The sequence below is a fragment of the Manis pentadactyla genome, chromosome 8, assembly GCF_030020395.1.
Source record: "Manis pentadactyla isolate mManPen7 chromosome 8, mManPen7.hap1, whole genome shotgun sequence".
Classification (NCBI taxonomy): domain Eukaryota; kingdom Metazoa; phylum Chordata; class Mammalia; order Pholidota; family Manidae; genus Manis; species Manis pentadactyla.
In genome coordinates this window covers 19,558,045-19,570,559 of record NC_080026.1, presented here as the reverse complement: position 1 = coordinate 19,570,559, position 12,515 = coordinate 19,558,045, and the positions used below count along the sequence as shown (strand labels likewise).

At 36.6% G+C, this 12,515-nt stretch overlaps 1 protein-coding gene across 30 annotated transcripts in view; it reads right to left on the bottom strand.

Moving 5' to 3' along the window:
- NEB (nebulin) overlaps nucleotides 1–2,360 on the bottom strand; it is a 200,297-nt gene extending 197,937 nt beyond the window's left edge. For all 30 annotated transcript variants that reach the window (XM_057505612.1, XM_057505584.1, XM_057505595.1 and 27 more), the window contains exons 1-3: nucleotides 2,258–2,360; nucleotides 1,553–1,637; nucleotides 975–1,039 (exon numbers count right to left, since the gene is read on the bottom strand). In XM_057505612.1, the coding sequence (XP_057361595.1) occupies nucleotides 975–1,010 (36 nt within the window). In that variant the 5' untranslated portion in view covers nucleotides 1,011–1,039; nucleotides 1,553–1,637; nucleotides 2,258–2,360. The remainder of the gene's footprint in view (nucleotides 1–974; nucleotides 1,040–1,552; nucleotides 1,638–2,257) is intronic.
- Nucleotides 2,361–12,515: the final 10,155 nt, after the last annotated feature.

Below are 12,515 nucleotides of genomic sequence, written 5' to 3'. Positions count from 1 at the left end.
TTAATTTCATTTTTATTGAAAAAACACAGATTTTCAAAACTGCCTCCAAGTGTTGCAGGCACTTGGAGCTTTTCACATGTTTAGCTCATCATCATTAACTGGTAATTATTAAGCACTTTCAGATTCAATGGCAATGTATTTATATGGATTATAGCCTCCAAGATTTCATTCTAGAATGTGAAGCTAAAGGGACTAGTTGGTGAAGAAAAACCATAACATGATAAAAGCAAAATTTTATGAAATAAATATATAATGAAAAATTAACAGCTTTGTAAATTGTATCAGATGTCCACCAATAATCTGGAAGAAATTTTTCATGATGTCTACTATGGTCTCTGTTCTTTTTCAAAACTCAAAAGCAAAAGCTAGTTTTGTTCCCTTGAATAAATAAAATGGAGTTGGTGGGAAAAGATAGTTCCAAATGGTGAGCATGTGAGTTTATTTTTATGTATGTACGTATGTCTATGTACGTGTGTAGGCACATATACATATAAAATCTCATATATGCATATAATTTCATATATATATATATTCTGAACAGTTAATCCATATTGTTCTACCAATAATCAGCTGAAGTAAAGTATAAGTAGTCCTTTTTCCTCTTTTGCTGTGTAGATGCTAAGAAACAAAGTTCAGTTTTCAGAACTTTCTCTTCATCTCCTCCGTCCCTTTTATCATGAGGAATTGAAGGTGGCAGAGAAGGTAGTTTTAGAAGACAAATTAAAACCCACCTTTACCCCACACTGAGAGTTTAAAGAAAAGCAAAAGTGGGAAACAGTGATATTTCTTTTCAGTTCTAAAACCCACATAATTATAGTGAAACTGAACGTAAAATATTCCTTCCACATGTTTTAATGATGACTCTTTGTGAAGTTATAACAGACAACGTATTTTTCAAATGATTAATTCACCTACACGGCTTTGATTGTCACTGCATAAAATACTTGGCCGTCAGAGTCGGTTTTTAATCTTACCTCCACCACCTCCTCATATTCTTCGTCATCTGCCATTTTCCCAGAGTAGTAGTGGCACCTACAAACTTTTCATATTCCAGACAAATGAAAATACATTAGAATCTTTCCCTAGCACTGAAATTATCTTAACCATCACAAAAACAGAATTTAAGACTAGTCTAGTCTGCATATTCATATTATTTTTGCAGGCTAAGTGAGAGAAGATATCTAAAAAACAGGCCCACACACCCGAGGCTTCAAATTTCCTTCTCTAAACTCCCTTCAGTGACATGTTGGCTATTGCTACTTCCAGCTACGTGATCTGTTTAGTTGAAGTTGTAAAGGAAGTTGAGGTAAGGGAGAGGGAGGATTTGGATGAATAAAAAAACAGAGCATTCAAGTTTCCAAATACTTGGAGAAAAACATTTTCATTCAGTGTGGCTCTCAGAAGCTGAAATTTTTCCCTTAGCATCAGAATTCCAAGAGGGTAGATTTTGCTCTCCATACTGCTCTAATCCATGGTACGCGCTACATCTTACGCTTGCAATTAGAACACGTAAAAATAAATCTGTCAATAGATTTTAAAAGAAAACAGAAACCTCAAGGCAATGGGCTTATTTTCTTCCCGGACACCATTGGCTTATATGGATTTTTCCCTTTCGCTTTTGTAGCTCCTGTTCAAACCTGAAAAATAACACATTTTTAAAGCATTGATTGAATTACATATAAGATTGTGGGTCTTTGTCCTAAGCTTCTAATTCGGGAACTAAAGAAAGGATCTTCCAAGGCCCTCTTAGTCTGACTCTAGAGAGGAGAGCTCTCTGTGGGTAAAAGTGGATGATGACTTGGGGCAGCTGTCCCTTGGCCCAAAGGTATTTGCCATGTAAGCCAACACCCGGCCGTGGCTGGTTTTGTTAAGCTAGCGAAACTGCCACTCCTTCTGAGGCAAATGAAGCCCAGTAGAATAGGATAAATATAGGAACGTGGAACACAGATCCTTTTCCGTACTAATATATTTAGAAAAAAAAAAATCAAGGGCAAAAAATGAAAAAAAATTTTTTTGTTAGACAAGACAGTCAACTCAGACAAGCAAAAAATTGGTCAGTAAAGGACTTGACTCATCACACACTACATGTCAGATATTAGTAGGGCCTGAGCAGGGCGATGGGGTCACAGACTTTCCTAGTCACATTTCCATCACTGATTTCCCCAGGTAAGACCCAAAACTTTGGAAAATACTCTAAGGGAAGTTGTGGAACATCTCCTGAAAGAACATTACAGAAAAAGCCATAAACTGGCCTTACCTTCAATCTATCAAATAAATTTCCTCAGCAGCAAAGCCTCTCTCAACTCTCCCCTCCTGAGAACCCCAGGCAAGAGCCAGCGTGGTGCCTCAGCTTGGAATTATCATGTGGCAAGAGAAGCCAATCAGATCTTGAGTCGCTCAAATTTCAGAAGCTAAATATACTGAGTGATCTTCTGAAAACCACCTGTTTGTCAATTCCACTAAAGGATAAAGGGTAACAAATTGCTTGCTTAGAATTACTCAAATGTAATGGACTTTTACCTAACTTCCAGCACGGGGGCTTTCAAATTAAGGTTTAATCTCTCATTTCGTACAGCCCTATGTTAGACCATATTCATGCAAAAGAATTTAGGAGAAAATACGCATGACTCTGAGGCCCTCTGACCCTTCTGAAACTGCTTGCTTGGTGACACTTGTCCAACCTTCACGGAGGTGAATGTGCTCACTCTAGTACAGCTCCCCGGGTGAGCTACAGGTAAATTGTAAGTGTTAATGTGAAAGCAATAGAGGAATAAGATCCAGAAAATATCAAATTGTAAAAAGTTTTAAAAATGTGATAAAATGAAGTGATAAGTTAAAAGATTTGATGATAACACTAGATAAGATAACCGCAGAGTTTAGAGAAATTAGGTCTCACCATTTTTCCCTTACTAAACCAGGGCAGGGGCAGCTGATGCTAAAATACTCATTATCTCCCCTCTCCCTGTGTAAGGCCAGCTGGTAGGAAGGAATACAGAGCCTCTCTCATACGTAACTGGGTTACTGATTTCTATTTATTCAGATGGCTCCTACAAGCAAAGTGTGAAATGCAAGCACAAAAGGGTTCAACTTCTGGACAGCAAGAGCAAATAAAATGGAAATCAGTAAATTACTAGGAGATGACAATGCTCTTATTAGTTGAGTCAGAGTGTAAGACATCTGCTTTGTAAAAATTACCTAACAATTTTCTACCAAAAGAGTTTTTAATGATCCAATCTCTCTCTACTGCTCTGTACTAAGGCAAATACCCTGTGGGTCAGCTATATCTTGATATGGATTTGAAACTAAACATATTGTAATAATTATTTTTTAGTTGCATGTTAGGAAATAATCTCACATTTCAAACATATCTACCTCTTCCACTCCTGTGATTCCTATGGTGGTAAAATTTTCCTATGGTAAAAAATTTTCCTATGGTAAAATATTCCTGTGGTGGTAAAAAAATTCCCATCGTAAAATGAAGTATCATTTTATCGTCTTAACTAATTACATCTGTTGGTTTTGTATGTTCACACACAGGTTTTAGACCAAGGGGATGTGTCTGTGTAATATGAAATCATTCAGTTGGTCTGCAGACTAGAAAATTGTGACTTAATTATTCATTATGCGATTTAAAAGATGGTGTTAAATTGAAAAATAATTTTTAAAAATGTATAGCACACAACTATATAAAGTAAAAAATAAGCACAGATATTCTAATGCTAATCTGGAATTACATCCTCTAAAGATGAAAGAGCAGCTCAATCTTTTTTTCTGGCCTATATATAGACTCATCTGTGGAAGATGAATAAGTTGACACCCTGATTCATTGGTAGAGAACTGTTACCACATGCCTTGCACATAGTTAAGTAATCAGTAAATGTTAGCTATTATTTTTAAATTATTGTTACCAATTTTTTTACATTTTTGGAGTCTTTGTTCTTTACCTTTAAGATGAAATACCAAAATATTGCATAGCTTCTGGAATCAGACAGTAGTCAGTCCAAGAGTTTATGAGTTCAATAGGAGTTTTGCTCTAAGCCTATATAATTGACTATGAAGCAAAGCCGGGTACAATTAGAGGCCAACAGCCGAGCTTATCAAAGTATAGCAGTGTTGTGTCTAGGGACCAGAAGAGATTTGATGAGGGAGATGGCATTGTAGCAGCATTTTTGTTGGTATAGTTTATTTGATTTTATTATTTTAATCAAATCATATCCATACATTGTTTAAGAATCAAATAGTTTTGAAAGGCTTGAAACTGAAGTCAGTGTCCCCTCTTCCCACTGTCCCTCTATTTTTCCATCTCTGGAGACAATCATTTTAACTCTTTTGGTTGAACCTTTAGTTTTTTACCTCTCCATATTTAACAAAATGTCTATATTGCTCTTTTCTGATTTTTTTTAGTCATAGGCATCATCTGTTAGATTCCCACCTTTGAGGCTTTAGCTCTCTTTCTGTGAACCTGCACTCTCATCAGACACAAACCCCATCTTAGCCCTCTGTCCTCCCAATAAAGTTCTATTTATGTGATTCAGAATCCAATATTTACATTATTGTGGTTAGCAAAAAGCTATTCACAGCTGAGCCCCATATATTATGATTAATTTTCTTTTTCTACACGAGAGTTTGTTTTTCAAAGAGGTGATATTACACTCTTTTTTTTTTCTTCCCTTGGCTTAATTTATCTAGACAAGCAAAATCCAATAGAATTTACTGCCTGATGGAAACCTTTGATGCCAGCAACATCCAGCATGGTAGCCGCTAGCCACATGTGGTTACTGAGCATTCAAAATGTGACTGGTATGACTATAAAAATACACTCCTCCTCAATTCCCTGAGAGTTAGGGGTAAACTGACATGGTTTTACCGATAAGACTTAAGTGTAATTCTAGAGAATAAGGCTTTGGGAGAGGTATAATTTTACTGATGAGCAGAGTTAGATTCAGCTGGCATGTATCGTTTTCCTCTTGCCATTTGTTCATTCTCTATACCTGGAAAACAGATACAATATCTGGGGCTGAGCAGCCATCTTGAGACTATGAGCATATAAGTCATACAGTAAGAATGGTAAAGCTAGAAGGAGCCTTAGCCTTTAATGGCTTCCTTAACTTCTATATTCAGTAATTTTTTTATGATTTAATAAGTTTGGTATATAAGTGTCCAAATAATCATATTGTGATTATTTAAAATTTCCCCTGCATATCATATATTGATATTTTCCATTTTGCATTTTACCAACTACTAATGAAGTTAGTTATATTTTAACAAGTTTATTGGCCATTTATTATTCTGTGTATTGCCTGCCATATCTCCTGTCCTACATTAATTTATAGGTATTACTAATATATTACAGATATTAACCACTTATTTCTTGTAGGTATTGTAAATATTTTCTCCAAGTTGTTTGTGTTATCTGTGGCCATAGAGATGTTTTAAATTTATTTGCAATCTGGCAAACCCTTCCTTCCAGTTTCGACACTACTTACTGAAATAAATTTGAAATGCCACTTTGAGTGTATATTAAATTAACATGTATGTCTATTTCTAAAGTCTTTTGTGTTTTTTCTTGTTTTCCATTCTTGGATTTCATTTTTACTTCTTATTTGATTTTGTCTTTATTGTGAAGTATACAGAAAACTACATAAAACTTGTACGTATAGTTTAACAAATAATGGTAAAGTGAGCATCCATACAACTATCATTCAGGTACAGAAAGTTCCTCTGTATTCTGACCTTGACAGTAATACCTTCCTTGCTTTTATTATTAGTTTTTTTTTTTTACTTCTGTATTCATTCCTAAACAATATGGTTTAGTTTTGTCTGTTTTTAAATTTTATATAGTGCATGCTCCATGCACTTTTTTAACTTAACTTTCAGTTACTATCACATTTGTTGATGCTTGTTATTGTATAATATTCATGTATGGCTATACTTCTATTTATCCATTCTGCTATTGAGAGGGAATAAGGTATTTGCAGTTTTTGTCAGTTAAGAACAAAGATGAAATGAATATTCTTGCACATGTATTCTGTGCTCATAGACAACTAAATGATCAGAGTCCTTAAGAGCAGAAATTATAGGTCAAGGAGTTTGCTAATCTTCGACTTTATTGAATAATGCTACCTGTTTTCCAGTGTCAGTACCAATTTATATTCTCATCAGTCATGTAGGCTCATAACCTAGCTACCATTTAAGATGAAGCTTTGTAAATTTTCTGTCTATGGATGTGTAATGGTATTATCTTGTGGTTTTAATTTGCATTTCTGTGATTGCTAGTAAAGTTGAATTCCTTTTCATATGTTTATTGGATATTGGGTGTTTTGTTGTTTTTTGAGAAATGCCTGTTTAATTTTCTGCCCATTTTTCTGTTGAACTGTTGGCCTTTTGCTAATTGATCTATAAGCCTTCTTTATCTGGATACTTATCCTTTGATGATTCTGTGCAGTGCAGGTAACTTCCCCCTCTCTGTGGCTCATCTTTCATTACTTTCATACTGACAGTTGATGAATAGTTCTAATTTTCATGCAGGCAACTTGATCAATTTTCTCCTTTGTGACTAGTGTTTTCAGAAGAAAATCCTTCTACCCCTAGATCATTAAGATGTGTTCCTACATATTCTTATAAAAGCTTGGAGTTTTAGCTTTCACACTTAAGTCTTTAATCTACCTGGGAAAGATCTAATTTTATTTTTTTATATTGATAGCCAATTGTACCAGCAGCTTTTATTAAACATTCCAGTTTCCCCACTGGATAAGATTCCTCCTCTGCTACCAAACTTATCCAGATAGTATGAGTTCTTTCTGGGCTCTCTACTCTAAACCATGATCTACTTGTCTATTCCTGTAACAACACCTCACTGTTGTAATTCTGTAGCTTTATTATCTGCCTGGATGTCTGGAAGAGCAAGTCCTCTCACCTTGTGGTTTATCTTTAAGAGTTTTGGCTCTTCTTGCCTTGGATATTCTTTATGAATTTTAGAAGCAGTTTACCAATTTCCCTAAAAAGTGTAGTCCCTTTCATTCAATTATTCTATTTGGCTCTTCCTAAGTCAGTATCACATTGTTTTAGTTATATAGCTCTTTAGTATGTTTTGATATCTGTAGGGCAAGTTGTCCTCATTCTTTTAAAAATCATTAGGCTATTTGTATAGTTCTTTTCTTTCAAAAGAATTGAGAATTAACTTATAAAGTTGCATGAAAATTATCTTTGGATTTTTTTTGTAATTGCATTTAATTTGTAGATTTATTTTGGAAGAATCAACACTTTCATAATGTAATATTCTCATCCAGATGTTTTTTTACATCCATCAGTAAAGTTTTTTTTAATATATAGACCTTGCACATTAATATAAGTGTATTCCTAGTTATATAAAAGCATTTATTTTCATTGTAAATGAGATTTTGTGTGGAATTTTTCATAGGCACTATTTATCAGTTTTCTTTTTTAATACTATTATTGATTTTTCATTTATTATTATAATTATTATTAACTTTTTCATAAAACTCATTGGTATCTTGAGAAAGGTGGAAATAAACATGTGTGCTTAGTCAGCCTTCTTGAATCCAGAGCATGGACATAGCATCTTGATGGAATTTTGAATAGGACTTTAAATGCTGGAGCTAACAGGGGAAGAGCATTCCAGAATTTGTAGATAGTATGAGTAATCTCATAGAGGTGGGAAAGTATGTAGCCTGTTTGGGGAGATTAATCCGGCTTAGATCAAGGAAGGTCTATGTAGAAGAGTCATGGAAGACTATAAAATAGAAGCTGTGCTGGAGGACCCTGAATGCCTACTAAGCAGTACAAAATGGTATGTTCTGACACTGTCATATTGTTATACATAGAAGAAGAGCAGTAAATCAATCAGACATTAGCAAAAGAGGAATGTATCAGAAACATACATTATACAGCAAAGAATTAACTATGTTCAGCTGTGAAGTGTGCAATAACATAGCAGGTAAGAGCTTTCTCAAATGATCAGACCTCCTAGTTGTTACCTGCTTTCCAAAATCACATTGGACACTGTAAGTTGCACCAATGCTGCCCACTTATCCTTCTACTCCTACCTCCTCCTACTGATGTTCCCTAAAATCAGACCATGAGAACACATAAACATTGGAGGAGATTTAAAAATGATAAATTACACTCTGCCCTATTTTAGGCTCCTTTTCTCCTATCCCCGATTTGTTGTAGGACATAGGCTTCTTGGACATAGTGTTATCTTCTAAGTGAGCTCTTCATTAAGTTTTATTGTTTGGAGAGTGTGGCTTTGAAGCATCATGTTTCTTGACCTCTGCGTTGAAATGAGAGCAACTAAGGGTTTTCTGTGTTCTTCTCTTCTCCTCTTTTCACAACCTAGTTCCAAATTGTTCTTCCAATCCACTATCCACAGCTGTTCCATCATGACTGAGTAGATTAGAATTACAACAACTTATTACACATCCCCAACCAGACATCACAAATGAATGGGTCTCAAAAATTGCCAGTCTTAAATTGCTGATTTCTAAGAAGTTTTTGATATGAGATAAAAATAAAACAGCAAGGTTTATTTTCTTGTGTGGCTTACAAACTAACTTCATAGGAAGTACTTCCAACTCTCCCCTCACACACAAATTATATATATGTATATGTTCATGTATGTTTGCACACACGTGTGTGTATGTGTGTATTTTTTTCCAGGAAAACAACTTTCCCAAAACTAGTTTGGATATGTAAGTCCTTACATTGTTGTTAAAATAAGTTCTAGTATTTGAAAATTATTCTTTACATGTATTTATGTGTACATGTATATGTAAATGTGAGCATAGAGGCAGCCACAGAATTTATAACATAAAAGGTGCCTGTAGCTCAGATGACAATTTTTAAAGTTGAATATGCATTTCCGTGTTCATTAGTTTTCATATGAGTTGGTCTTGAGGGAGGAGGCTGTCATATCACTTCTAGTTAGCAAGGGAAGGCTGTGTGCAGGAGACAGCGTTTTAAGAGCCTCAGCATATGCCAAATCAACCTCTTAAGCCATCCTTGGACAATGATTGATTGAGTAGTTTTTTCTTATTTAAAAAAAATTGATTAACTAGTTTGTAATGCTCTGTGTGAAGTAATAAGCAGTCCAGAAATGCCTAACTCACTTGACAGAGTTTGAACTAATATCACACTCACCTTCCTGTTACTGTCACTGGATCAGAACAAGTTGTTTTCCACGGAGGAAAGTGAAGAGGAGAGAGTTTGTCAGCAATACATTTTCACGGTCAGTCACGTAGCATTGGAAGTTGGAATGTTTGTCAATATAGCAAATATGGGAAGGTAAACAGTGGAAAACAATTATCCCATTGATTCCCAAGTCAGTTTAGTCCCAGGAAGATCCCTAGAGTGCAGATCTATTCCTGAAATCCAGTTCATTGTGGACTAGACAGTCTACTAATCTACTGAACATAAGTGGTCTGGAGGCCATTGAAAAACTGGATCAATTCAGTCATCTCCATTGACCTAAGGCACACTTCAGGAAGGCCAAGATGGCTCTCTGGGCCCTGAATTAAACAGATAATCTCATATTCACACCAAAGCCTAACTCGGTGCACCCCTGGAATTATCACTTCAGTCGAGAGCTCGCCTGGAGAGGGCATGATCTGGGGCTTGGTTAAACCCAAGAGCAGAGTTTTTGAAAATGGAAGCTTGGTCCATAACTCTTCTTTGTGGCATCTTTCCTCATAAGTAAACAAGGGAATTGGGTGTGGCCCTTCCCAGTATGAGTTCTTGAGAATCATCTGTCTCACAACTTTGTCCATGAAAAGAGGGTTTCATTGTTAACATATGTGGGAAATGCTGAGCATTGAAACCCCTCTGTGAGATCTGCAGGCACATTCCATTGTAACAGCTCCAAGAAAAACAGTGCCTATAAGAAACCTACTGGCTTCTTTGATTTCACCCTGCATGTCTGAAAATTACACAACCACAGAACAATATATTCAAGTGACATCATGTCACTTCACCGTCTATGCTTGCTGAATCCATACACTCACACTAGTCCAGAGGGGCAATTCCAGATTTGCCTTGGTGTAAACCCAAATCCTTGGGACTGTCGCAGAAAAAAACTGGCATCTAAGGCTGGGAAGAGAGAGTCACTGTATCATTCTATCTATTTTTGATCTGCATACCACTGAATTTACAACTAAGTGTTTACTCTTGGATGTCACTCCCCTGCTTTGGGACTCACTTTCCTTGTCTGTAGAATGAGTGAGCGGTGTGACCCTTTCAGCTCTGTTATTGCATGAAATATCTTCCCATGGGTGAGGTTCACTTTAGAACCTGACCTCTCTACTGCTGCTGGGGCTGCTGAGTGACAGACACCACAGCTAATCCTCCATAAATAGATGTTCCATATTTTGGGTCTCAGGATAAATTTATAGCTGAGGACTGACACATAGTAACTTTCAAACAAGACCAATTTGACCTCCAAGAAGAACTATTTTACAGTATTTTAAGCCATTACAGTGAATTATAAAGCAGTGGGATTCTTTTAACAAATATGAATGATTTTCATGATTTTTTATTTTAAAAAATAAGTTCAAAGCTAATTAATACTTACTCCAGATGTTCTCTGGACACAACAACATCCAAGAGGCATTTCAATGCACTTTAAGAGTTAGGCTGGGGGCCACCAGGATTTATAATGACTTTTTACCTATAAAATTTCAGTTTCCTTTTGCTTTTTATGAAAAGCAGTAAAAGACCTTTTGATGTGATTAGCACATTTCTTGATTGGTTACAGGTGTGTCTCATTCAGCCACCCCAGTAGCTTAACAAGTAGCAGGAACATTTGGTTTCTCTGTCATTTTGCTTAATTCTGAATGGTGACAAAAGGAGTATCATTCCAGTTTACCTAAAAATGAACCCGAGGTTATAGAAACCTGGAAAGAATGAAAGTAGAATGCAAATCTAAATTAGATGCCCAGGAAAATATGACTTTGAGGGAAGAATAAAGAAATATCCAAGTCATGGTATTTTAATCAAGAAAAAGCAACAGTGAGAAACTGGGAGATAATGTGTTCATTTCAAGTGAATGTCCAAAACAGACCTTAACCCCATTAGCAGTTTGGAACTTACTTCTGCTTCTTGCAATTAGCAAAGACTAGATCTTCAGATCAGGAATAAAGAACAGTCTTACAAGTAAGGAATGGGTAAAGAATATTAACTCTAAAATGTACTATTCCCAGAGGCTAAATACCTGGTATCTTTAGAAAACCAAAAGGCATCCTTCCTCTTACCCCACCTCAATTCACCTTACTGACTTTCTTTTCTTCCCCAGATGCACAGAATGGAAATGAACACAGAATCTCTAGGCTGGTATTGCTTTGCTGCCTGAGGGCCCAGACCAGAAGCCTAATCTGAGACCATTACTGACGTTTAGCTGGAGTTTACCCCAGGTGGTGCTTTATCGCAGTATAGCCTCTCCTTTGGCCCTTTGAATACATGCCACCAAATGTGAGGCTACAGCTGCATCTCTGTGCCTAACGCTCTTTTCCTCAGGCCTAAGGGAGGCTGCAGACCAGAAGTGCCGGGGAATTAACACACCGCCTCTGTCACCAAACCATGCTCAATAATGACTGCCAGGAGTTTTTGTGTAAACACCCACTGCCTTTTTTTGGTATAAATATGCATCCTGCCTTGGTTAGGATAATTTTTGAGATGTGTGCTTTGCACTGATTCCAGTTTCTCTGTGGCCTAAAAGCTCAGGCTCAGCTTCCCTGTGTAATATGCCTTTCTCTACTTCTTATCTTCACTTCTTAAATAAAGTATTTTTACTTAACTCCTCCGCCAGTGTCTGCATCTGGGAAAACCCACAGTAAGACTCATATCTGATGGCCACTTCATAACACAAGGAAGAGAAGTTCTCAAAAACAGGTATTACTGCAAAGGAGCTTGGTTATAAAAGAAAGTCTCCCCTCCACTGTGCTCAAGTTCTCCAGAGGCCACTCTAGTGGGCAAGTCATGGTCTCTTATCATTGTCTTACCCATGCCTTTTAACCTACGTAAGATGCTCTCCTCCATCTTATCCAATCTATGTCTAAATCCTTGCTAGAAGCTACATTGAAACCTAACGATACTACTTTCCAGGATAGTGTCTCAAAGTGTGTTCCCAGGACCAGCAGTGTAGGATCACCCAGAATGTGCTAGAAAAGCAAATTCTTGGGCTCTGTCCCAGCTTATTGAATCAAATACTCTTGGATAGGGCCCAGCACTCTATTTTAACAAGCCCACCAAATGATTCTGCAAAATTTGAGAATGCTGAAGTTTGAAAACTGTTCTCGCAATTTTTTCCTGTCACCCCTGCCCGTAAAATCTCAGCTCTGGTTCCCCAGCATCTTCCACATTTATTCAGCAACTTAAACTCTCAGCACTACATCCTAAATCTCTCTCACAGCAACCTCTTCTCCTCCATTGTCTCCATTCAGTATTTCTCACCTGAATTAACGCAGCCTCCCAACAGGCATCCCTGAATCCATACCTCCACCTAG